Genomic DNA, 27279 nt, shown 5'->3' with positions numbered 1-27279 from the left:
GGATTTGCTAGCGTCCATCGCAAAAGGCATTTCGCGGCTGGTCTGTTGCATCTCAGACTAGATACCCCGTGAACGACCCAGACCATCCATATGATGGGCCCTAACTTAAATAGGTTGTGTCCAAAAAAATCATTTTGATAGGATGATCCCTCTGATCTATAGATTAACTGCATATTATGTGCACTTCTATAGATGAGAGGGCTAGGACCATCCTATGGAAATGTTTATGTGTTTTGGGCACAACCTATTTACATTTGGGCCCATCACATGAACGGTTTGGATCAACCTACAGTGTGATTCATACAGTACTTTTTGAAAAATGAGTGACTTTATGGGCTTACACCTTATAGGGTGCGTCCTCGAACCATCACCAAACCGTGTTTCCAACCTCGCCAAAATTGAGAATCTGTACAATCCTAAGTTTTAGAATGGATATCTAGAGAATGGTTAAAGAAGGCACCCATAAAATCTGGATTTTCAGTTCTGCAACCATACAGGGAAACTAAACAAAGATCTGGAATTTGTGGAAGAAGATGATGATTGATTTGGGGGCATTCTCTGAGGAGAAATTCGATCCAAAGAAATGGATAAACAACGCATGCCAATCTCGGCACCCTCAAGATCCAGTGGATAAACACCTAGCAGATCTGGAAATGAAGCTTCAAGTATTATCCGAAGAGATCGCTTCTTCTTTGGACGAACAGAGCACCTCTGCTCTGCACCGAGTTCCTCGTGCCAGTCGCGATGTCATCCGTCTCCGAGATGATGCTGTCTCTCTCCGATCTGCCATTTCTGGAATCCTCCTCAAGCTCAAAAAGGTCAATTCTTTCTTTTCCTTCAATTTTTCTTTCTTTGTTTGATAGTACCGCATTTTCTTGGGTTTGTATCTAGGTTCCTTTATATTGCATAATTTGGGGAAAAATTTCTCTCCCAGCTGATTGGCTCCAAATTATTTATCAAGTGACTGACTTCAAGCATAATCCTGAACATTTCTCCCTCAATATGATTTCAACCATAGTAGCCGGAAACTCCTTACGCAGGTGGGAAACTCGTTTCTCCTAAAACGTGTTTCACAAAGGCGGAAAACTCGTTCCCGAAGGGGCCGTTTGGATACGCGGATTTTAGAATCCAAGTTTTTAATTTGAAAACAGTGTAAAAGAGGGTTCATGATCAAGCTGCTGCATGCTGTCCTGGCAGCGTTTCTTGGATTTTAAGCTAGAAATTCAGGTTTTAAAAATTTCTCCTGCAACCTAAGATTTCTAAAACCTGGAAATATGGGAGGATCTGCTAGTCTCTTGCTGACGGAAAGAAGGGTGAGAAGTCAAAAACGATGGCTAGTCCACATCTTCTCTTGTCTCTTAGCTACAATTTTGAAGAAATCCCGGATTCTAAAATTCGCGAATCCAAACGGCCCCCAAATGCCTGAGAAATATATAAGAAACTTATACGAAACACGTGAGAAACGTATGGAAAACCTGTAGAAAACGTATGTGCAACGTGTGTGAAATATGTGTGAAACTTACGAAACTCAGTTTTAAAAAACACACACACACAAAATTGTGGAATAGATATTAAAAAGGAAAACAACAGGGTATACCATAACAAAAACTAAAAGTAAGAAATATCCAAATAGAAATTTGAACTTAACCAAATTTAAATCTACAAAACCATATATTTAATGTTTTCCTTTTGTTTCACATGCATTTTCATTAACATTTCTCTATCGTTTCTGAATATTTTCTAATGTGTTTCCTAAGACGTTTCTCGTACAATTTGTTTAGGGAGATGATATTTTCACTCCCCCTCCATTACGCATGCGCCCCCCTTATAACCTGATTTGACGTGAACAGTGGACAACTTTAACACTTTTTTATGTCAAATAAGGGGGGTGAAATATCAGAGCCCCTTTTTTTTTTAATTGTTTTCCCGTTTCTTATTTCCCCTCTATGCAGGGGGTGAAAATATCAGCGCCCTTTTTTTTATTGTTTTCCCGTTTCTCATTTCCCCTCTATTTTTTTTCTTGCGTTTCCTGTTTCCGTTTCCCGTTTCACTTCCCGCATCCGTTTCCCACCCTGACAACTATGATTTCAACTATAGGCAGAGGGGTCCTCAGCGGAATCTATAGCTGCCCTTGCTAAAGTTGATACTGTAAAGCAAAGAATGGAGGCAGCATATGAGACATTGCAGGTATTTTTTTTGGTTCTGGGTCTTTATTTTGTAAATATGTGGGGTTTCATAGTATGATTGGGTCTCGATTTTCTTTATTATTTTATTTGAAACAGGATGCTGCAGGGCTGACTCAGTTAAGTGCAAGTGTAGAGGATGTGTTTGCCAGTGGAGATCTTTCCCGGGCTGCAGAAACCTTGGCCAACATGAGGCACTGCTTGTCTGCTGTTGGTGAGGTAACTTCTTCTATTCTTTTTTGCTTTCATGTTTCATGCAAGGTTTTTCTTGAAGTCTTAAATATTTTTTTTGTATAAATATTGGGATTTCAGGTTGCCGAGTTTGCTAATGTCAGAAAGCAGCTTGAAGTCTTAGAGGATAGGCTAGAGGAAATGGTTCATCCACGTTTATCGGATGCTCTGTCTAATCGGAAGGTGATACTGTCCTCTTAATATCTTGTATTGTTACTTTCCACTATCTACGGCCACTTTCAACTTTAAAAATGTACGGTTACATTTTTTAGATTTTTTTATTTATGGTTACATTTTTTACAATTGTTTATTAGGAGTATGATCGAGTGCTTTATGTGATATTTTTTTTATGTTTGTTACTGCTTTCCTCCTGCCATAGTGTAGTTGGATAATGACATCATGTTTCTTTTTAAAACTTCAATATGTAGGTTGATGCTGTTCAAGATTTCCGGCAAATCCTTATCATGATTGGAAGGTTTAAGTCTGTTGAGATGCACTACACAAAAATTCACTTAAAGCCAATACTGAAACTCTGGGAAGAATTTGATTCCAGGCAGCGAGCTAATAAGCTTGCAAGTGAGAAGCATGACGGGGCATCACTTCCATTTCCTAGCTGGTTGCCGAATTTCTATGATGAAGTTCTGCTTTATCTCGAACAAGAATGGAAGTGGTATGGTGGTGACATGTTATGCTTATTTATTTATCATTTTGAAAGTTGCTTTGCCTATGAAAGCCTTGAATTTTAGTTATTACATTATGGCTTCGTTTCTTGAATGTTTTCTCCATCAGTATTCTCAAGTGACATGAACTGTATATATCACTTGGTAAAAGATAGGGATTTATCTGTGCCTCCTCTCCATGATATTTTCATTGTATATTTTGTTGCTAGCCATGACAGGAAATTATCTGTGTAGCTCTTTTCAGTAGCTTGTCTCTTTTGGTAAAGTGCTCGAGAAGTTCAGTACAGGAGATACATGCTTTTCTGATTTAGTGATTTTTCATGCATCTCAATTTAATATCTTGCATTGTCCTTGTTAAATGGTTGGTGTCTTCTGTCTTATAGTTCGATAAAGTTTGCATCTTTCTTTCAATTTCTATAGTTCCCACAGCTTGTATCCCTCCAAAATGCTGCATGATAATGTTAGTGAACAGCAGAACTGAACTCTGAAACTTTTAGCCCAAGTTCAGAGTCATAATGTGATGTGCCTACTTCTCGGTATCATTGCCTTTGCTAATGTGTTCTTGGCATCATGATGGAGGAATGTGGGTACCACTGAATGGATTCTTTATTGGCATCTGAATTTTCTTTTCGCAGAATTTGTTTCATGTATTGAACCAACAAGTTTTCTTCTATAGCCATGAATTTCCTTTTTTGCATTTGGAACTCATGTTTAGCCTTTTTAGTTAATTCTGTAGGTCAGCGTCTATCACTCATCCTCCTATGCCATTAAACTTTTGTTCTTATCTATGATGGAATTTAAGCATCCAGCTTATCTGAATTATGCCCGCAGGTGTATGATTGCTTTCCCAGATGATTATCGAACTCTTGTTCCAAAGCTACTGGTTGAGACCATGTCTGCATTGAATGCAAGTTTTGTTTCTCGTATCAACCTTGCAACTGGAGATGTTGTTCCTGAAACAAGGGCATTGGCGAAAGGTTTCACCTTTAAATCTTTCTAATTTTCTGGTTTAAGAACGTGTTGTGTGTTTAGATATCAATTTGGTGTCACTTTTGTTGATTATCCCATAGATTCTGGGAAACGATTCTTGACCTGTGAAACATGAATGGGAATATGAAATGATCCATTTTTCAAGAGATGTGGGAAACAATGGGAAATGGTGAATAATTATCATTTCTTCGTCACTTGGGATCTTCTTTCTTGCCGTTTAAACCCCCTCTTTAGATTTAACAGCATAATTACATTGTCATCTATCATTGATTAGCACAAACCAATTTAACAAATGGGATATTTAAGGGGAAATGATATTTACGCCCCTTTTATCACCAGGGACACCCATTTTCCAGTGTACTTTGCAATCAAAGCCACTGGATTTTTCTGACAAAAAGTACATTAGCCCCTTTTTGCCATAGATACACTGACGGTGGGTGTCCCTAATGATCAAAAGGGGCGTAAATATCACTTCCCTATTTAAGGATCAATCATGGGGCCCTCTTTTGTAAATTGTTTCCCAAGTTATATTTCTCACGTCTTCTCTCGCCGGATTCCCTTTTCCAGTTTCCACACTTATGAGTAGAAGTATTTCTAGTTTCTGTTTCCCTTGCCATTTCCTGGTTCTGTGCACTGCATGCAACTGTGGAGTATTTTCCTCTATTTGTATGACAAGGTATTCAACACACATTTTTTAACACAGATCTTACTAAGCCATTGTTAAAATTTATGTATTGTACATGGAGGTAAATATTTGTGCAGATCTCGCTTCTTGATCCAACATGCAGTTCTGGATTATGTTTAATTGTATTCATTAAGGATGTGATGTAGATTGCAGGCCCAATAAGAGGCATATCTGCCTAGTAGGATTTTAGAGATTTATTTCCATGTTATTTAGTTTCTAAATTTTCATGTTTTCCGTTTTAGGGCTTTTATTTTCCAGGGAATTTATTTGCCTATATATAGGCCTAATGTATTAGGGATTTTTAAGTTTTGGATGATTAATTGAATTGAGATTCCTCACTCTACAGATTTCTCTCCTCCCCTAATTTCCTCTCATCTCCTATTCTATTTCTTCCTCTTCTTTTCTTCCCCTATTCTTCTTCTATGCTTCTCCTTCCCTTCTCTTCCTAGTTCTACATCAATTTGGTATCAGAGCGAAAGATCCAAGATTTTCGGCTATTTCTTCTGGCGAAAGATCCTAAGTGTCAATGGTGAAAGTCAGTGTTTTCACCGTGAAAATCCACAGTGGCGCCATCAATCACCGGCATCACAACCCAAAGCAGCCCTGAAAATCTCATAGCCAATACACTTGTCCCTTTCCTCTTTTTTTTTTTTTGGTGATTAACAGCAAGCCCAAAAATCAACCAATACACCATCCGAAACCCCTAACCTAGCCCTAGCCAAACCCTCCGCCGCTTGCTCCCTTCCACAACCAAACAGAAAACCAAATTGTATTGAAACCCATATATCTCTGCAAAACAGCCCATAAAACCCCAACCATACCCTTCACAAAAAAATAAAAAAATAAAAAAAATCCAAACCCTAAACCTAACCCTGACCCTAATCTTCACTACCCAACAATACCCATATTACACCTCTTCTCTCTCTGTCCATCACTTTTACTAGTCCAAAATTGATCTCAAACATAGCCCACAACAGCCTTGCATCTTCACGCAACCCGCCAGCCACAAAAAAAAAGAAAAAGAAAACATCAATCCACTTAGGTTTCCATCACCACCACCACCGGTGCCACCTTCCGGAGTCACCCATAATGGGTTTTCCGGCGAAAATTTGGGGTATCAAGTTTTAGATTAGGTAAAAAAGATAGGGTTTCCAAGGAAGCAAGTTACCTGATAGGTTATGCGCATTTTGGAAAGCCTTGGGAAAAGGTTACGTGTGTCCATGGTAATCTGCTCGAGAAGTTGGTCGGACCTGCCTTTTTGGTAGCTTATTCGAGTCTTCTCTCCTTCTTTATTTGGTAGCTTATTTGAGTCTTCTCTCCTTCTTTATTTGGTAGCTTACCTCATAGCAACTTACCCCATAGCAACTTACCTCTTTAAGTCTTCCTTACCTAGTAACCTCTTTAAGCCTTCCTTACCTGGTAACCTGTTGGCTGCATGTAACAAAGGTCAAAAGGTAAGTAAGACAAGTTTCATAAACCAGTTTTTATTGACTTGTTCACCTAAACAATTTACACACTCGCCTCGGCAAGTAGGTCAAGTGACCACTTTCCCAGACAAGGAATACTCTTATATCTCCTCCCATCTACCCTTACTCTCCCCCCATCCCCAATCTTAAAGTAATTATAATCACCCCCCATTTCCTCCTTAGGCACCCCCACTCTTGAGTTTAACATCTGTGATTCACGTGAGTGAATCTGTTTGAGTGAAAAAAAATAGAAAAAAGGTAGTCTTTATTTTCCATCTCTGTTTCACATCTTTCTCTCTACTTTCTCTCTCCTCTCTCCATCTCAGTTTTATCTCTCTTTGCTCGGGCTATTTCGGCTCAGAATTTGACCTGGCCATTAACATAAAAGTTGTTTGTGGAAACTTGAGGAGTATATTGAGCCCACTCTCAGCAGTCACCAGCGAGCCTAAGCATTACTTCGATCAACTTTGGTCGTCCGTCCATTTTGGTCCGACAGCTGATCCGAGTCAACTGAGAGTCCAATTTGAGATCCGCGAAAAGCATTGTGTTCCATTCAACATGACAGATTTCATTTTTCGACAGCGATCCCAATGGCTCCATCATTTGTTTCATATTTTGATGGGGATGACGATTCATATTTGAAAGGCTCCACTCACTATAGCTATTATGAGGATGCGTGTCTTTGGTGGATTGATACTCTGGATGCATATTATGAGTACTACGGCTATGATTACTGAGCGTCTATTTGCCGAGCCAGAGAAACTACGAGATGACAAGCCCAATCGTTCTGGACACACATGGTGACGCGACACTGTAACTTAGTTGAACCTCCATTCCGTAGATGGGAGGAGGTACGCTATGAGTTTATGAGAGTTTATGCACCAATGGCTCTTTATCGGTATGAGCAGAGGTTGTTACGCAAGGAGGCAACTCGCCGTGAATGAAAAGCAACGGCCCGTCGTGTACGATAAGCCGAAATTGAAGCAGGCAACAGATATCAAGAGTGCTGCATGAATGAGTGGGATTTGCAGAGCCACTTAGCCACTTCTTCTCCCTTACCACCTGTTGATGATATTAGTTCTTAAGAAGAGGAGAAGGAATTTGCTAACACTGTTGAGGAGCCACATGATGATCCAAATGACATTGTGGATGAGACCATTATAGATGTTGATCCCTTGCTTATGTCAGATACAGAGTCCATGATGGGAGATACAGAATCAGAGATGGAAGATATAGAGCCAGAGAGTCTAGAGAGTCTAGTGCCTGATGAGACATTGCGAGAGCATGCAGAGCATGAACAATTCATTGAGGATGCTGATTCCATATCAGTAGAGTACGGTGACATGATTGTTTCTACGGTAGATGTTCCGATCGAGATGATTGTGGAGGTTGAGACAGAGGATTTCAGTGCATATGATGATCATCAAGAGGATTGTCAGCTTGGCATCACTGAACCGTATATGATTCCAGCGGATGACTTTATTGTTGATTTCATTGAGCCTGATGAGATACCAGTGGATGTTGGCCTTTTGGAGGATATTCATGGGCTGGTACTGCCCATATATATCATGCCGATCCAGGAGGAGTATGTTGCTATCTTTCCAGCCAGGTTACTTCTTCATAGTGGTTTGTATTCTTCTGATTCTACATGGGTGATTTCTTCCTTCTCGCTCCACCGGCATTTCAGACTACTTTCACGGTTGTCACAAGTATCGGACATCAGGAGTGCCTCCGACGGATAATGACTCCTACTACTTGAGTGGGTTGTCTACATATCTAATCCAGGTGGTCTAGAACTCGAGGGCGAGTTCTTTTCAAGAGGGGGAGAATGATGTAGATTGTAGGCCCATAAGGATTTTAGAGATTTATTTCCATGTTATTTAGTTTCTAGGATTTTATTATCATGTTTATAGTTTTAGGGCGTTTATTTTCCATGGAGTTTATTTGTCTATATAGGCCTCATGTATTAGGAATTTTTAAGTTTTGGATGATTAATTGAATTGAGATTCTCCCCTCTAGAGATTTCTCTCCTCCCCTAATTTCCTCTCTTCTCCTACTGTTCTTCCTCCTCTATTCTTTCTCTTCTCTTCTTCTCTCTCTTCTCTCTCTTCTTCCCTTTCTCTTCTCTTCTCCTCTTTCTTCTATTTTCCCTTCCCGGTTCTACATCAGAATGCCAAGCTGCAGATAGAAGTATTCATCAATATTCTTGTGAAATAAAGTTGTTTTAAAGGTGGCAGTTGATTGTGTGAAACATTTTGATCTTCATACTTCCTAGAGTGTAATGTGCATCATAATATATGTCCGTGAATTTATATTGTGATCACACGTTCATGCGTATAATGGGGGTACGACGAAGGTGCCACCCTTGATATTTGATCCAACGACAGCCTTTGAAAAAGTCAGTAACTATTATATAAATGATTTATACTCTCGCCTTGCATATACAGATTTTTATATCATTTTTTATTGTCAGGTGATGAGGTCAATTTTTATTTCCGTTGAAATATTTGTTCCTCAGCCATCATATTCTGAAGTTTTACATTTATCTTGTAAATTTCAGGTATTATGGATGTCCTAGCTGGAGATATGCCAAAAGGTATTAAGATTCAGACTAAACATCTGGAGGCACTGATTGAACTGCACAACATGACGGGTGCTTTTGCAAGGAACATTCAACACTTGTTTTCTGAATCTGATCTTCAAGTTTTACTGACTACATTAAAGGCTGTCTATTCTCCATATGAATCATATAAACACAGGTGCATACATTAACCGAACAAATGGTGGAATATTTAATGTAATTTATCAATGGAAGTACGGCTAAGCATGATAGGAATGCTTTCTGTTAATGAAGTCCAGTACATGATTGTGTAGTGGCAGTGTAATAATGTGTCTTAGCTTTAACATGAATGAAATTAAGTTCAGGCTAATGTTTAAAACCCTAGGATTCAATCTAAATGTGCTTAGAGGACTAGGAGAATTGATTCTGCTTGGGTTTTCATCTATTGTTCCCTAATCAAAAGGGTCAACGAAAACCTGTAAGTACTGAAAATTTGACTGTTTTTCATTGATCGCACTCCTTCACCAGATTCTTTATCGACACTCACTATTTCTAAAATGTTATCGAGTTCACAAGATTATGGGAACTGGCATACATATATAGTCATTGCTCCGCCAGGTCCAAAGCCATGCGTGTTTAAACATTGGTTCTCATTTCTCACTCTATCGTGTACTTTTGAGAGGACGCTGAGTTGTGTATACCTTCCAAAAGATGAGGGGGGCAAGACAGAGTTTAATTATCTTCTGGATATAATTTTTAATAGTATTCTAATTCATAGTGCAGCATTCTACTTGAGCAAATTTGTCCCTTTATTTTTACTTCTAGGTTTATAACTGAATCATATACAAAATTTTCCGTTAGTTTATTCGTAGTGCAGGCTCAACTTTGTGAAGTGATCTCTTTTTCTTTTTCTAGGTTAGTAATTAAACCAGATTGCATGCTTTCCTTCAAAGTCTTGATGGTATAAAGTTTGTTTTCAGATATGGACAGATGGAGCATGCAATTCTTTCTTCTGAGATTGCCAGAGTTGATCTTAGGGGAGCTGTTACACGTGGTGTGGGTGCACAGGGAATTGAACTTAGTGAAACCGTTCGAAGAATGGAGGAATCCATTCCACAAGTCATTGTGCTTCTAGAAGCTTCTGTAGAGAGATGCATCAGTTTTACTGGAGGTTCCGAAGCAGATGAGCTTATTACTACACTTGATGAGATCATGTTGCAGTATATTTCTACCCTGCAGGAAACTTTGAAATCCTTAAGATCTGTATGTGGAGTGGATAGTATTTCACATGGGGATGGTATCGGTTCAAGGAAGGAAATGGGTTTGGACAAGAAAGATGGGACCCACAATGCACGCATAGTGGATATGGTCTCGGATGAAGAGGAGTGGTCTATTGTCCAAGGTGCATTACAGATTCTTACTGTTGCAGATTGCTTAACAAGCAGATCCTCAGTCTTTGAGGCTTCTTTACGAGCTACTCTTGCTAGACTCAGCACAACTTTATCCGTTTCGGTATTCGGTTCTAGTTTGGACCAATCTCAGGTAACTGGTGATGATGAGAATTGGGAATTATCTATGGCCGGAAGGTCGGTCCTGGATGTAGCAGCACTACGCCTTATTGACGTGCCTGAGAAGGCTAGGAAACTCTTTAATCTTTTAGATCAGGTAAACTTAACCCATCATTCTTGTTTCTCTAATGTTAGAGTTTCTTGCTTATGCCAGCATGGTGAAACATTCAATTATTTTTTTGATATGTAGGGGCTTCTTAGATCTTTTTATAGGTAAACTTTTTGCTGTATGTATAAAACAGTTATTGCACTTAATTGTTTTTTAGAAATAACACTTTCGCTTTACTCTAATGCAGTCGAAAGATCCAAGGTTTCATGCACTTCCACTTGCATCCCAAAGAGTGGCAGCATTTGCAGATACAGTGAATGAACTCGTCTACGATGTTCTCATATCAAAAGTAAGGCAACGCCTAAGTGATGTGTCTCGAATGCCAATCTGGTCTTCCGTGGAGGAGCCTAGTGCTTTTCCTCTTCCAAGTTTTAGTGCGTACCCTCAGCCCTATGTGACCAGTGTTGGTGAATATCTTCTTACTCTACCCCAACAATTGGAGCCACTGGCTGAAGGCATATCTAGTAGCGACACTAACACAGACGAAGCTCAGTTCTTTGCAACTGAATGGATGTTTAAGGTAATAGTATTATTCGATTTAATTCGTACTTTTCTGGAGGAAACCCAGTTCTTCAGCTTTGGCCAGCTATTTTCAAGATTCCCAAGATAGTAAATCCGTTATTTTTCTAAGCTATCAGGGGCTGCAAACCTAATTAGATGTTTAAGATGATAATAATATGATATTCTTGAGGAAACCCAGTTCTTCAGCTTAGGCCAGCTATTTTCAAGATTCCCAAGATAGTAAATCCGTTCTTTATGTAGGCTATCAGAGACTGCAAATCTAATTAGATGTTTAAGATAATAATAATCCGATTATCTAGAGGAAACCCAGTTCTTCAGCTTGAGCCAGCTATTTTCAAGATTCTCAAGATAGTAATTCTGTTGTTTTCCTAGGCTATCAGAGACTGCAAATCTTATTAGATGTTCAAGATAATAACAATGTGCTTGTTTATCTTGCCTTCTCCCGACTAATATTTTACCCAGATATTCAAATTCTCTGTAGCTATAATAGGACTTTCAGTAATGGTATTTTCTCTTGGCTATTTTTTTTGGTGAGAAACAGTAACTTCATTAATTCCCAACAATAAGTACATGACTTCAAATTGGTATTTTCTCTTGGTTGTTGAAAAGATAATTGTTAATCTATATCTTGCAAAATCTTGATTTGGGATCTTTCATTTTTTATATTCTCACTATCAAACTCTGAACCATGTTCATTTGTTGGCTGTTCTGATATTTAGGTTGCCGAGGGCGCCACGGCTCTTTACATGGAACAGTTAAGGGGCATTCAGTATATAACAGATAGAGGTGCACAGCAATTATCAGCTGATATTGAGTACTTGAGCAATGTTCTCTCGGCTCTGTCAATGCCAATCCCCCCAGTCCTCTCCACATTCCACACCTGCCTTTCAACCCCAAGAGACCAACTTCGTGATCTCGTGAAATCCGATGGTGGAAACCAGCTTGATCTTCCGACCACCCATCTCATCTGTAAAATCCGGCATGTGACTCTAGATCAGTGATGTTCTTTCTTTTCAAAATTTGAAGGAAATGAGGGAGTTGAGTTGATGTTAAATCAGAGGTGAGATTTCATGTTATCTCTGGCTATGAAAATATTTTGAGAATATTTTTTCATATTTGTATTTCGTCTCAGGATGTATTGTCACAGAGCCTCATCTGTCTTTGCCAGAAAAGTTTAGAACATTTTTTCTTCAAGGAAGTGTTTAAATGTTAATTGAATTAGAGCCTTTTTAAAAAAAAAAATTGAAATTAGAGGCTCTGGTTCTTTAATGAACTTAATCAAATAATAAAAGGGAAATGATAAATCCACCCCTTTTTTAATTTAATAGGGTCAACCCCTTGTAGTGGTTTCAGAGCTAAAAAAAAGTCAGGAAAACACTCAAAAGAGGGTGGCCATGGTTAAAATGGGGCATAATAAAACATTTCAGATGGGACCCCACAGCACTTTCTCTATGTAGTATTCAGCTCCCGGATATGATCCACTATTGGAAAGGTGGGTCCATTTATAATAATTTTGAACCGTTCCATCTGGTGGAGGCCCACCACTTCCTGAATGTTGGATCAAAATGTTTTTTTGTGCCTAGAGATTCAAGGTGAGTGTCTTTTGAGAAACATATTCTTGAAAACTGTATAATAATTCAATAAGACATTGGCACCCAACATAAGGGGATGTAGCTCAGATGGTAGAGCGCTCGCTTAGCATGCGAGAGGTACGGGGATCGATACCCCGCATCTCCACACATTAAAACCATATGTTCCATCCTTTTTCTTTTCCTTGGGCCACCCCTTGTAGTCATAATACACTACTAGAAGGGACTGGCTAACGAATACATCAACATCCCTCAAGGGAGTGCAGGTTTTGTTTTCTACTGTTTATGGCACCAGTATTTGTTTTTGTGCTTGAATCTACATCTCCAAATTTGATTTGTGGTGAAATAAAATAATGTACTAAAAATCACCATGTCACCCTGTTTTTTACCCAATCATATATTTATAAAGAGGTGAAGGTGTTAAAAGTTAAAACCCTCTGTGTTCTCTAAACTTCCTTTTGTTTTCAATACCTCTTAACTTGGTTACTAGTGTACAAAATGGGTTGTAAACTTTGAATCACTCGTTAATAACTGAATTAAATCAAGGGTTTATCAGCTAATTCTAGAGCCAACAGAAACTATAGTTGGAAGAGGAATGAAACAACAAGGAACTGTTCTGATTTTTAATCCCGTTCTGCGAATTAAATCAATTTATCAATATAGTGAACCGAAAAATACCTTCAAGAAAGAAAAAAAATCTGAGGAACACAATCATACAGAGGCCTAGTTCGTTTTAGATTGTGACCATGTTATTGGACTTGGTTTGGTACCACAACCGAGATTTATGTGATTCGTCCGTATGCGTACATCTACGAGAGATTCACTATTTCAGTTTAGGGTTATAAAACTTGTTAGAGTATAAAAGAATAAATAACGCCTCCTCCAATAACTTAAGCTTTTGGAGTAACTGGTTGTTTCACATGGTATCAGAGCAAAGGTCTTGATGTCAAACCTCCTTGCTCTCTCTTGAGCCCGCATTTCGTGTTTTTGAAGATCTTTAGAGGTGAACCCACATAGTAGAGCCTTCGTGTACCAATTTAAGTGGTTGAGTTCCCCCCTCACAGTGCCCCCCCTTCCTAATGATCTCGAAAGTTTCTCTTTGGCCTCTCCTCCTTGTGTCCATTCTGATTGATTCTATATCACGAGGATATAATTGGCATCTTATTATTGAAACAAGCCGACATTTGAGATCACGACTAGCGAAAAATTGCCATCACCTAGCCATAATTCCAAAGGTAAGCCTTTCTTGTTGTTAAGGTACAAAGAAAAGAGTACTTATATACGACGCTGCCGTTTTCCACGGGTTGGCATTATTTTCATCGATCAGTCAGCAACGGCATCTCAATTGCTGGGGACTACCTTACTCGTAATAGCCATTATGCACCGAATGGAATGGCTCTAGTGTCCGTAAGCAGCTCTAGCTACTCGTAATAGCCATTATGCACCGAATGGAATGGCTCTAGTGTCCGTAAGCAGCTCTAGCTTTATTTTCATCGATCAGTCAGCACCGGCATCTCAATGGCCGGGACTACCTTACTCGTAATAGCCATTATGCACCGAATGGAATGGCTCTAGTGTCCGTAAGCAGCTCTAGCTTTAGATTAGTCACGCTAGCCTTCCCACCCCCTACTTCGTTTCACTTCCTTGAACTAGCCTTGATGTCAAAAATCCACATGCAATGGCCAACACAAAAGTGGGGCCACATGTGCCACGTGTGCACACGCGAGGGGAAGTATTAATAAAGTATAAAAGAATAAATAATGGGAAGTGATTAATTCTCCCCTTTTGATTACTTGGGACACCCAACAGCAGTGTATCAATGACTGCAAGTCAGAAGGAATGAAGGATTCAATGGGGCTGATTGCCACGTACACTTCTACTGGGTGTCCCAAGTAATCAAAAGGGGCGGATATATCACTTCCCTAAATAATGCCTTCTCCAATACCTTTAAGCTTTTGGAGTAACGGGTCATTTAACAAAACTCTCATTCTCGACTAAGAAAACTCAAGAAAAACCTCTAGACCCATGTGTGCATAACACATTACTGTCACAGTGTTGTATGACTGCCAGAATACAAGACACGTGCACAAAAATCAACTAATTGTAGAGGCAAGAAAAAATTCTGTCCGGAAGAGAAACATGAATGCAGTTCAGATTATCTTTTGTCAAAATCAGTATATAAGGAACTTGATCATCAAGTTATATAAGAGGTCCGGTGAAAAGAGGTAGGGTGATGGACTCTGCAACTAATACCATCTGTCATCTTATCAAAAGACCTGTTTTTTTTTTTTTTTTTAACTTTTTTTTTTGTTCATGAATTTGAATAAAGTAACAGCCATCATTTTATTTTTGGCAGTTCCTAAATGTTCTGAGCCTTTGGCATTAAAGAAATGTTCAAGCTTTAGTAAAAAACTGTAGCTTCAGATGTGCAGGTAAATGAGATTAAAACCTTGACTGTTGAAAAGAAAATACAACTATTGAATGAAATGCATGGTGAACAATAACCACATGAGGGAAGGTTTCTCCTTCACCATTCCTTGTTCAAAACAAACCCATTTTTTAAGAATCTGAAACATTCAGTTCCACTCACTCTGGAAGTAGAGCTACTGTACTATCCAAAACCAGTTTCTGTGGTGCACAAGAATTTTATTGAAAACCAACATCCCTTTGGTAGCAAGGCAAGCTCTCTTCATGGTCAGTACTGCTGTACTGTCACTGGACCAAATTCCTCACTGTAACCATGAACGAAATTGGCACTTAGAATCCACCCAATCCTGACATTGCCCTCAGAGAAAACCAATCGATAAAGGACGAACGAAGGAAGGACTAATACTTTGATCCCATGCCAAATCTGATGTAGCGTGAAAACGATAGGTAAAAATTACTTTTGGTTCCTAAAATATGTTATGAGATTGGAAAAATATTTCTACTAGGTTTAGGATAGCTTTGAAGTAGAGTCGAGATATGGCGGGAAGCTGTCTAAGGATGCTGGGAAGGTGTAAAATGAGTTTTGGAGAAAAACAGGAGAGACGAGGAATAGAGAAAGATTTGAATGATGTTTCTAAGGTTGGAAAAAAAATAAATTAACAGGCATTCAATGGGTTGTGGGTAGAAGATAGGGGAAAAGAGGTTTGGGGTTCATGGGAAGATGGTTTATGGGAAAATACTAAAAAAAAAAAAGGAAACATGGAAGAGATAGATAGCAAGATTGAAATCTCACAAATCAATAACCCAAGGCATCGCACCTTATTAGGTAAGATCTAGGCATCACATCTTTGGCAAGCAGTAGACATCACATCCACACAAGTGGAGAAAGTTCAAATCTTTTCTCATTCATCATTCCATCATCATAACTTACCATATAATCAAAGTAAATAAGAGGAGAACTAGAAAGTTCTAAAACCCTAAAACAAAGACCTAACACTTTTGGACAAAAAACCCTATAATGACGGAATTTTTTTCCCCCACTTAAGGGATTTGAAAGGCACTTAAAAATCAAAATTTGGACCAACGGTCTCTATCAACAATGGAAGTGACCTCTGGTCAAAGTCGCAAAGTTTTCCGATCTGGATGGTTTTTCACTGGCTACAACACCCTCCGTGACAGTGCTGGTTCGACGCCCGCTTTCCACTTGCTCGCTGTTCTAGCCAATGCCAGAGAGATGATGGTCTACTTTTTTGACATTTTCTTGCGGCTATCAATGGTTGAGGTGATTGATCACATTTTAGATAGGAAGATGAGCGTCATCTCTTGCATTCAGCGAGGCTTTCAGATACATTTTCTTCATTATATCTGGCTTTATCATCATTGAGAGATTGGCAACAGAGAAATCTTCAAGCAAACATGTTGGATGAAGATTCTTTGACTGAGAAAATTGTAGAGAGAAAAAAGGAGGGGAGGATCAAAGCTGATAGGGTAATGAGATTGATGGCCATGTTCGCCAACCCTGCTGATTTGGTAATAGCATTCGCTGATATTGAACACAATCCTCTCTCTGGAACCATGCAGTAACTCTGGAGATTAGTGGTATAGAAATTGGCCCTCATGAAGTAAATTCCAAGTAATTCAGAGAGGGAATCTGAATTATCTACATTGAAGAAAAATCTCAATCATCTGATAAACTTGTTTGGGCAACAATCAGAGCATACTTCATCATCTTATCTTATCCTAGTGAATGAAATTTCATTACCCTGCTGGGTCGTGGTTGTTTCTTGTAAGCAATTGCCTGTAATGAAAATCTGAGCACTCAGACCCTTAGCTATGGGGCTTCTGGTAGCCAATATGGGTTCTAGAGTTTGGATCTTCCCCGATGGAGTTGAACAAGCTATGGCCTGCTTTGCTAAACTGATAAAAAAACAGTATATTAATTGCTTAGAAGCTGGTAGTTTGCCTGCTATACCCAAAACACAGCTAAGCCTTTGTCCCAAACTAGTTGGGGTTGGCTAAAGATTCCTTTAGAAAATTTTCATGACGGTGAAAGCGTCTACCCGGCTCAAATTGACCAAGTATAATCTTGACACTAGTTGGGTTTGTCCACATGGATCATTTTCTTACATTCTCTCCTATCCAAGAGAACATAATCTCTGCTATCAAGTCTTTTCTCACTATTTCTACCCAAGTTATTTTCGGTCTGGCCCCTTCCTCCTTTTACTCCATCAAACTTGGCACGAGTCATTTCTTCTCACTGGAGCATCCAACATCCAAAGGCCTACTTTGGACATACCCAAGTTGTTCCTCTTCTCTTTTTACACCATAGCTTGCCTGCTATAGATCAGTTAAAATCCATAAAATTACTCAAAAAGTCTGCTCACTTGTCTGTAAATCTTATGCCAACTATGTGTGGTTGCCTTCCTTACTGCTTACAATCTGTGGTGAAAAGTAGGAAGCCATTGAGAATTCATGGCTTCTTGCAGATAATAAGAATTTGAATAATCACACACGCTAGCTCCAAAGATCTATTTATATTAGTGTTTTAGGAATACTCATTTTGTGGGAAAGAAATTATATTAGTGGTAGGGATTAAAGCCAAGGACAGCTTTTTCAAAAAAATCTGAATTATCTACATTGAAGAAAAATCTCAATCATCTGATAAACTTGTTTGGGCAACAATCAGGGCATACTTCATCATCTTATCTTATCCTAGTGAATGAAATTTCATTACCCTGCTGGGTCGTGGTTGTTTCTTGTAAGCAATTGCCTGTAATGAAAATCTGAGCACTCGGACCCTTAGCTATGGGGCTGCTGGTAGCCAATATGGGTTCTAGAGTTTGAATCTTCTCCGATGGAGTCGAATCCCGAACTAGTTGGGGTAGGCTAAAGATTCCTTTAGAAAATTTTCATGACGGTGAAAGAGTCTACCCGGCTCAAATTGACCAAGTATAATCTTGACACTAGTTGGGTTTGTCCACATGGATCATTTTCTTACATTCTCTCCTATCCAAGATCATATTCTCTGCTATCAAGTCTTTTCTCACTGTTTCTACCCAAGTTATTTTCGGCCCCTTCCTCTTTTTACTCCATCAAACTTGGCACGAGTCATTCTTCTCACTGGAGCATCCAAAGGCCTACTTTGGACATACCCAAGTTGTTTTCGGTCTGCACATTCCTCTTCTCTCTTTACACCATAGCTTGCCTGCTATAGATCAGTTAAAATCCATAAAATTACTCAAAAAGTCTGCTCACTTGTCTGTAAATCTTATGCCAACTATGTGTGGTTGCCTTCCTTACTGCTTACAATCTGTGGTGAAAAGTAGGAAGCCATTGAGAATTCATGGCTTCTTGCAGATAATAAGAACTTGAATAATCACACACGCTAGCTCCAAAGATCTATTTATATTAGTGTTTTAGGAATACTCATTTTGTGGGAAAGAAATTATATTAGTGGTAGGGATTAAAGCCAAGGACAGCTTTTTCAAAAAAATCTGAATTATCTACATTGAAGAAAAATCTCAATCATCTGATAAACTTGTTTGGGCAACAATCAGGGCATACTTCATCATCTTATCTTATCCTAGTGAATGAAATTTCATTACCCTGCTGGGTCGTGGTTGTTTCTTGTAAGCAATTGCCTGTAATGAAAATCTGAGCACTCGGACCCTTAGCTATGGGGCTGCTGGTAGCCAATATGGGTTCTAGAGTTTGAATCTTCTCCGATGGAGTCGAATCCCGAACTAGTTGGGGTAGGCTAAAGATTCCTTTAGAAAATTTTCATGACGGTGAAAGAGTCTACCCGGCTCAAATTGACCAAGTATAATCTTGACACTAGTTGGGTTTGTCCACATGGATCATTTTCTTACATTCTCTCCTATCCAAGATCATATTCTCTGCTATCAAGTCTTTTCTCACTGTTTCTACCCAAGTTATTTTCGGCCCCTTCCTCTTTTTACTCCATCAAACTTGGCACGAGTCATTCTTCTCACTGGAGCATCCAAAGGCCTACTTTGGACATACCCAAGTTGTTTTCGGTCTGCACATTCCTCTTCTCTCTTTACACCATAGCTTGCCTGCTATAGATCAGTTAAAATCCATAAAATTACTCAAAAAGTCTGCTCACTTGTCTGTAAATCTTATGCCAACTATGTGTGGTTGCCTTCCTTACTGCTTACAATCTGTGGTGAAAAGTAGGAAGCCATTGAGAATTCATGGCTTCTTGCAGATAATAAGAACTTGAATAATCACACACGCTAGCTCCAAAGATCTATTTATATTAGTGTTTTAGGAATACTCATTTTGTGGGAAAGAAATTATATTAGTGGTAGGGATTAAAGCCAAGGACAGCTTTTTCAAAAAAATCTGAATTATCTACATTGAAGAAAAATCTCAATCATCTGATAAACTTGTTTGGGCAACAATCAGGGCATACTTCATCATCTTATCTTATCCTAGTGAATGAAATTTCATTACCCTGCTGGGTCGTGGTTGTTTCTTGTAAGCAATTGCCTGTAATGAAAATCTGAGCACTCGGACCCTTAGCTATGGGGCTGCTGGTAGCCAATATGGGTTCTAGAGTTTGAATCTTCTCCGATGGAGTCGAATCCCGAACTAGTTGGGGTAGGCTAAAGATTCCTTTAGAAAATTTTCATGACGGTGAAAGAGTCTACCCGGCTCAAATTGACCAAGTATAATCTTGACACTAGTTGGGTTTGTCCACATGGATCATTTTCTTACATTCTCTCCTATCCAAGATCATATTCTCTGCTATCAAGTCTTTTCTCACTGTTTCTACCCAAGTTATTTTCGGCCCCTTCCTCTTTTTACTCCATCAAACTTGGCACGAGTCATTCTTCTCACTGGAGCATCCAAAGGCCTACTTTGGACATACCCAAGTTGTTTTCGGTCTGCACATTCCTCTTCTCTCTTTACACCATAGCTTGCCTGCTATAGATCAGTTAAAATCCATAAAATTACTCAAAAAGTCTGCTCACTTGTCTGTAAATCTTATGCCAACTATGTGTGGTTGCCTTCCTTACTGCTTACAATCTGTGGTGAAAAGTAGGAAGCCATTGAGAATTCATGGCTTCTTGCAGATAATAAGAACTTGAATAATCACACACGCTAGCTCCAAAGATCTATTTATATTAGTGTTTTAGGAATACTCATTTTGTGGGAAAGAAATTATATTAGTGGTAGGGATTAAAGCCAAGGACAGCTTTTTCAAAAAAATCAAGGTAACGTCTTATACTTTTGAACAGTATACATTTGAACTGAAATTTCCATCATCCCTTTCTGGGGCTTGCTAGGGACCATAGGCTCACTTTTGCACGTGAAAGCAGCCACATAGGCTCACTTTTCAACTGATTTTGTATTTTTATAATTCATCATGTGGCTGCTCTATTGTCACCATTCGGATTTGACAGAGAAAGTACGACTGGTTTGGTCAAAATAGAGTTCTAAGCCAGCCCCACCCCCCCCCCACCCCCTAACCATTACCTACTCTCTCAAAACCAAACGTAAATAATGGTAATCACAATAACAGTTTGGACTCCAAATTATGTTGTTCACACCTTCATAGTTTTAACTGCTAAGAAGATGCTCCCCTTCGCCCCCTGTTCAAACTCACCTTCTATCCCCTTCCTCCCTAAATATCAGATAGGGTGATGAAAGAAAGGAAATAATACATTTAGAAGTAAATTTCCTAAGCAAGAAAATGATATATCCACAATAACAACACAATCAATATAACCACCATCACAAATAAAATAAGAACCTCTAAAGAGGAGTCTGAACATCAAACCAAGGTAAAACAAAGCACCTCCAAGAGGAGTCGTCTAAACATCACAACAAACCAAACCAAAAGAAAGCAATCCAACAACACTTTAACTACTACAACAAACTAAATGTGAACAAGGGTACCCTATGAGAGTTCCATACCACCCACTCACTTATTCAAATTCAACTTAGAACCAGACAGACAAACAGACATAGCAAACCAAGACACAAGATACCAGACCCAAGAGAAGGACATCATCCCCTACTCATCATCACCACCACGGAGGCGGAGGACAAGGTGAAGGGTAGATTCCTTCTGAATGTTATAATCCGCCAGAGTGCGACCATCCTCAAGCTGTTTCCCAGCGAAGATGAGCCTTTGCTGGTCTGGGGGAATCCCCTCCTTGTCCTGGATCTTTGCCTTTACATTATCAATAGTGTCAGAGCTCTCCACCTCCAGAGTGATAGTTTTGCCGGTGAGGGTCTTCACAAAGATCTGCATGCCACCACGGAGACGGAGGACAAGGTGAAGGGTCGACTCCTTCTGAATGTTATAATCAGCCAGGGTGCGACCATCCTCGAGCTGTTTTCCAGCGAAAATGAGCCTCTGCTGGTCTGGTGGAATGCCCTCTTTGTCCTGTATCTTAGCTTTGACATTATCAATGGTGTCCGAGCTCTCAACCTCGAGAGTAATGGTTTTCCCTGTGAGGGTCTTAACAAAAATCTGCATCCCACCCCTCAAACGGAGGACCAGATGAAGGGTAGACTCCTTCTGGATGTTATAATCAGCCAGGGTGCGGCCATCCTCGAGCTGTTTTCCAGCAAAGATGAGCCTCTGCTGATCAGGCGGAATTCCCTCCTTATCCTGAATCTTGGCCTTCACATTGTCAATAGTATCTGAGCTCTCGACCTCAAGAGTAATGGTTTTACCAGTAAGCGTCTTAACAAATATCTGCATCCCACCCCTCAAACGGAGAACCAAATGAAGGGTAGATTCCTTCTGAATATTGTAATCAGCCAGAGTGCGGCCATCCTCGAGCTGTTTTCCAGCGAAGATGAGCCTCTGCTGGTCAGGGGGGATACCTTCCTTATCCTGAATCTTGGCCTTGACGTTGTCAATAGTATCGGAGCTCTCGACCTCAAGAGTGATGGTTTTTCCAGTGAGGGTCTTGACAAAGATTTGCATGCCTCCCCTCAATCGGAGAACCAGATGTAGGGTAGATTCTTTCTGAATATTATAATCTGCTAGGGTACGGCCATCTTCAAGCTGCTTACCGGCAAAGATGAGCCTCTGCTGGTCAGGTGGGATGCCTTCCTTATCTTGGATCTTGGCCTTCACATTGTCAATGGTGTCAGAGCTTTCAACTTCAAGGGTGATAGTCTTGCCTGTGAGAGTCTTAACAAATATCTGCATTCCTCCCCTCAGTCGAAGAACCAGATGGAGTGTGGATTCTTTCTGGATGTTATAATCGGCCAAGGTACGGCCATCCTCAAGCTGCTTTCCAGCGAAGATGAGCCTCTGCTGGTCAGGGGGGATACCCTCCTTATCCTGAATCTTGGCCTTCACATTATCAATAGTATCAGAGCTCTCAACCTCAAGGGTAATGGTCTTGCCAGTAAGAGTCTTTACAAAGATTTGCATGCCACCCCTCAACCTGAGAACCAGATGGAGAGTAGATTCTTTTTGGATGTTATAATCAGCCAAGGTACGGCCATCCTCAAGTTGTTTGCCAGCAAAGATGAGGCGCTGCTGGTCTGGGGGAATGCCTTCCTTGTCTTGGATTTTGGCCTTAACATTGTCAATAGTGTCAGAGCTTTCAACCTCAAGGGTGATGGTCTTGCCAGTAAGAGTCTTTACGAAGATCTGCATCTGAGATTAAAATGAACAAAATAAACTAATATATTCAGGAGGGTTTCAGGGATAATTATTAAAAAGGTGGCATGTAACAACAGAATCAACCACCAACATGAACAAAAATGCAATACAATAATTAGAACCAATAAATTTACAAATCCTTACGATAAAAAATACTAATCAAAATGAGTTTTTGTAATACAAACAGCAAAATGTTTACAAGACATCAACTCAGAAAAAAAAAAAAAAAACCCTGGCAACATCGACACAAAAAGAGCAGAAAACCCACCTTCATAATTATACAGAACTGAAAAGAATGGATAATAAACCAATCCAAAGAAAAGACTCAAATCAACTTCTTAAATGAGAAACAAATAAAATAAACTTCCAGATAGAACCAAAAAAGTACGTCGATATAGGTAGCACAGAAGCCAGATCCTCTTAGCAAATTCTAAAAAATTAGATAGCTTAAGAAGATGGAACTTGTAAAAAGGATCTACGAACTAAACTATGTGAAAATCTAATTTGCAAAAGGAAGAAAGGGCACAGGTCGTGGAGAGTCAAATGTCCTGATCAAGAATATACAAATCACAATATACCCTAACGATCTGCTTCGACACAACAACAGACATCACAATATACAAATCAAAGATTTAGAGATAAGCCTTGATCCCAACAAGCAGAAAACCCCTTGATAAATTTCAAGCAAGTACATGAAATAATAAGTAACAGGAAAGATCACTGAATTGCATCACAAAAGACATCATCAGACAAACTCTATTTCATTCAATAAAATCCAAAAAAGTCCATAGCAGATAAAGACAGCAAATATAAGCCTTCAAACCACCGATCCAGAAACAAAGAAGAAATGAAGAAAGGGGGAAAAGAAATGATGCCCTAAAACACCATGAATAAAAAAAGAGAAGCAGTTCTACAAAGCCCTAGCCAAAGATTCTAAAACAGATAAAACAGATCGGAACCTAAGGGGTATACACACACAGAAACAACATAGCAAAACTAAAAGGAACATGCCCTAAACGATGTCTTACCCTAAGATACCGTATACTCATATACAACTTTGAAAACTCGAAGGAAGCTGCACTAAACGCCAATAATAAAAAAGAGAATTAGATCAACAAAGCCCTAGCCAAAGATTCTAGAACGAAAAATCAGATCTGGACCTAAAACACAAACAACGTAAAGGATTAAAAGGAACAATTTCCTAAAACACCATGAAACAAAAAAAGAAGAGAAGGGGGTACAAAACTCTACTCCTAGATCTAAAACACAGAAAACAGATCTGAACCAAAGTTACCAGATAAAAAATAATCAACGTAGAAATCTAAAAGGAAAGATGCCCCCCTGAAACGCCATGAATAAAAAAAAAAGAAGCAGATGCAATACCTTAGCTCAAGATCTAAAATAAAGAAAAAGAAATCTGAACCTAGAATATGAAAACAAAACCCTAGCCTAACATCTAAAACAAACAATACAGGTTCCCCTAAAACACCATGAATCAAAAAAAAAAGCAGATGCAAAACCCTAACCCAAGATCTAAAACAAAGAAAACAGATCTCAACCTAGGATATGAAAACAAAACCCTATCCCAAGATCTAAAACAAAGATAACAGATCTAAACCTAATATAAGAAGAAACTACAAAAAAACAAAACCCTAACGCAAGATCTAAAACAAAGAACACAGATCTGAACCTAATATAAGAACAAACTACAAAAAACAAAACCCTAGCCCATAATATAAAACAAAGAAATCAGATCTGAACCTAAGATATGAACAAACACACAGACACAGACACACACACACCAAAAAAAAAAAAATACAAATACAAATCTAAACCAAGAATCAAAGAGGATTAGAAAACATACCTTGAAATTTTCGAGAAAGAAATGGAGGAATCAAAGAAATAGAGAGCAAATGAAGGATTTGATGAACAAAGAATGGGCGGGGGTATTTATAGGAAAAAAATAGGGTTTCTTTAAAACTGTGGGCGCACGTTACTCGTAAAAGAGACGTACACGTGTCGAACGATCGCTGGATCAACGTAACAACCTTGGATATTTTTTCCTTCCTGAGCCGGCACCATAACTAAAGACCATCTACAATCAGGAATTTACGAAAATACTGCTTCCACCTTACGAAACTGCCCATAAGTAATTTCGCTTTTCCGAAAATACCCTCTTCATTCTTATGAGCAAATGACTTAAACACTCAAGAACAATTTCTTATTTCCCAATGTCCCCTCTTCCCGAAGCTTCTATAGGGCATGGATCCTAAATGAGGAAACCAACCTCGCCTTCTAGAAGAAAGATAAGGAAGGATTCGTGTTTCTCGTCAATTTAGCAACATCCTCAAATTCGAAAAGGGAAAGAAAGTCTTATACGGGCATGCCGACGCTCCCAAGGTCAATGAACCTTTAATAGAAACCAGTTCCTATGCTTTGTTTGGTTGCTGGTAGATGTTGGGAGGATACGGAGAAGAAGAAGTCAAAGGGAGATTAAAAGGAAATCAGTCAACGGGGAGATTGACAGCAAATCTAAAAGATGTTGTTTGGTTTGGCCAAGATTTGCACAAAATTTGCCACTTTCTAATAAAACTCAAAAGATAAGATTTGCCCGAGTATTTCTCCACTTTTTTCTTCGATTTGGAGAAATTCATCGAGCAAATTTTGAGGGTTCCACATCAGCCGACAAGCACCCGACATCCCCGGTGGTCAAACTCCTTAATTTCGCTAAATTCTCTACCAAACACCTTTCAGTGAATCAGTAGAATTACATTCTCTGCTATTTTTCTCAGAAAATGGCAACCAAACAGAGCAATAAGGAAATTTGGTGATCATTTCCAAAGGAAATCACCCAATAAGGAAAGAGGCAAGTCTCCTAAACTGTTGTGGACTCATTCTCTACAAAAAGAACCCCACACTCAAAGGTACGGATCTCATAATCTCCAATAATAGTCATTTTTCCTACCTAGTTCCCCCCTTTCGTGCCGATTTCTAACTTGAGTGCCAGATAGGTCTTCCGAAGCCTTAACTCCGGGACCCCAACGTGAGCGCAGGTTGATCACAGGTCAGAGCACTACCAGCACTGGTCGTGGGAACCGAATATCGGTATCACAGGCCCCAATTTAGATAGATTGTCCTCTGAAAACTGTCCAATCTTTAGAGGTTTCTATAATGTCTCCTCCCTCTATGGAGGTTTAGAATCATCCTATAAAAACAATTTTTGGGTCACAACCTATCCAAGTCAAGGCCCAACAAATGAATGGTTTGGATCATCGAACCATATCTATGTTTTTTAAAAATTCTTCACCAACTACCGACACCATATAAAAACACTATGTTTTATAGGCCTTAGTGTCCACTTGTTCAATGATTAAAGCCCTTTATTTTTTAAGCATTCGAATCTAAGAAGTGATCATTCGGTTCTGATAAGACTTCATTCAAGAACACTTCTACCACTTAATCAGTAAGAAAACAAGTGCTAAATTTCATATCAGTAAAATAAACCAAATTGAAATTTGACATTTCTTGCTGGCGCTTAAAGCCCACTATATGCCCTGAGTTTTTGGTGGAAATGGTGAACCACGAGAGCGAATAGGCTATAAAGGTGAGAAAATAAATAAGAAATGGTTCTTATTCATCAAAAAGCCTCCATAAATTGGATGATTAGAATCATCCAACAGGGCAGATTTTGCCACATTATCTATCCATAGCAAGGCCTAGGAAATAAATGGTTTGGAAACTGCTCATATTTTCCAAAGATACATTCATCCATCGTGTAAGGATTTAGATCATCTATTGAAAGTGATATACTTGCCCCCTTTCTTACCTGGGCCACCCCACTCTACAGTATTTATTACTGCTCTTACTATGGTACAGGAGTGGGCCAGGGAAGAAAAGGGGGACCGAATATATTATTTACCTCTCTTCGTCTTTAATAATTAGAGCCGTGGTGAAGAGAAGTGCCAACAGTTGAAGAATACCAGCTTCTGTTGATCTCAAAACAAAATACTTTATTTCTAATTGGGGATTTGCTAGGGTCCATCGCGAAATGTAGGGGTGGCCAACCGGTTCGGTGCTCGGTCCTTGGTAACTTTTTTTCTTTCGGTTCTCGGTTCCGGGTTTCATGAACCGCAAGAATGAACCGCACCATTGTACATAGTAGGACCGAACCGAACTGGACCGAACATAATCGGTTCGGTCCGGTCTGCTTCTCCGGTTCTAATGGCTAAAAACATATTAATTAATATGTCGCGTAAAACACTAAAACCTAACCTTGAATGAAAAAAAAATTCTTATTTACTTGTAAGTTAAAGTTACTTTCTTATTATAAGAATAGTATTAACTATTACTTATTAATATTATAAGAAATTTATATTAATAAGCATATGTATAATAGAAATATAAAAAATATTATATATATATTCAAATAGTTTGGTCTTCGGTTCCAGAACCGAACCGAATGCGTTATATCCGTACCCGAACTGAATAGGTTCGGTTCTTCATCACTTGCATCGACCCATACCCAAACTATTTTCTAAACAGTCCGGTTCGGGTTTTTTATTCGGGTCTGGTTCGGTTCTTGCCACCCCTAGCAAAAGGCATTTAGCAGGTG

At 39.2% G+C, this 27279-nt stretch overlaps 2 protein-coding genes, 1 non-coding gene and 1 pseudogene across 3 annotated transcripts; 3 read left to right on the top strand and 1 right to left on the bottom strand.

Moving 5' to 3' along the window:
* The first annotated feature begins 361 nt into the window (after positions 1-361).
* Positions 362-12140, top strand: EYE (conserved oligomeric Golgi complex component-related / COG complex component-like protein). The gene is made up of 10 exons (XM_077388958.1): positions 362-818; positions 2098-2187; positions 2283-2402; positions 2496-2597; positions 2843-3084; positions 3926-4071; positions 8796-8994; positions 9776-10460; positions 10660-10992; positions 11714-12140. Exons 1-10 carry the CDS (start codon positions 534-536, stop codon positions 11993-11995), a joined length of 2484 nt encoding a protein of 827 aa, XP_077245073.1. The 5' UTR covers positions 362-533; the 3' UTR covers positions 11996-12140.
* Positions 12141-12658: 518 nt separating this feature from the next.
* On the top strand, positions 12659-12731 carry TRNAA-AGC (transfer RNA alanine (anticodon AGC)). Its single transcript has one exon. It is a non-coding gene; the product is annotated as a tRNA-Ala (tRNA).
* A 3333-nt stretch (positions 12732-16064) lies between these two features.
* On the top strand, positions 16065-16647 carry LOC143882843 (peroxisomal membrane protein 11B-like; annotated as a pseudogene).
* A 4108-nt stretch (positions 16648-20755) lies between these two features.
* Positions 20756-24672, bottom strand: LOC143885014 (polyubiquitin-like). Its single transcript, XM_077388957.1, has 2 exons — positions 24532-24672; positions 20756-22661 (listed from the first exon to the last, which is right to left on the bottom strand). The coding sequence occupies exon 2, from the start codon at positions 22659-22661 to the stop codon at positions 21054-21056; it is 1608 nt and encodes a 535-aa protein (XP_077245072.1). The 5' UTR covers positions 24532-24672; the 3' UTR covers positions 20756-21053.
* Between the last annotated feature and the right edge of the window lie 2607 nt (positions 24673-27279).

The sequence above is a fragment of the Tasmannia lanceolata genome, unplaced genomic scaffold, assembly GCF_043159265.1.
Source record: "Tasmannia lanceolata isolate RefF3 unplaced genomic scaffold, GAP_Taslan_0.1 ptg000008l, whole genome shotgun sequence".
Classification (NCBI taxonomy): domain Eukaryota; kingdom Viridiplantae; phylum Streptophyta; class Magnoliopsida; order Canellales; family Winteraceae; genus Tasmannia; species Tasmannia lanceolata.
Note: the sequence above shows the minus strand (reverse complement) of the source record. Positions and strands in the feature narration are given on the sequence as shown.

Bases quoted from the DNA above. Each gene is read 5' to 3' on its own strand.
- EYE (XM_077388958.1), top strand. From the start codon at position 534: ATGATGATTGATTTGGGGGCATTCTCTGAGGAGAAATTCGATCCAAAG. The intron at 2,188-2,282 runs GTATTTTTTTTG...TATTTGAAACAG, and splicing joins CAGCATATGAGACATTGCAG to GATGCTGCAGGGCTGACTCA. The intron at 10,461-10,659 runs GTAAACTTAACC...ACTCTAATGCAG, and splicing joins TCTTTAATCTTTTAGATCAG to TCGAAAGATCCAAGGTTTCA.
- LOC143885014 (XM_077388957.1), bottom strand. From the start codon at position 22,661: ATGCAGATCTTCGTAAAGACTCTTACTGGCAAGACCATCACCCTTGAG.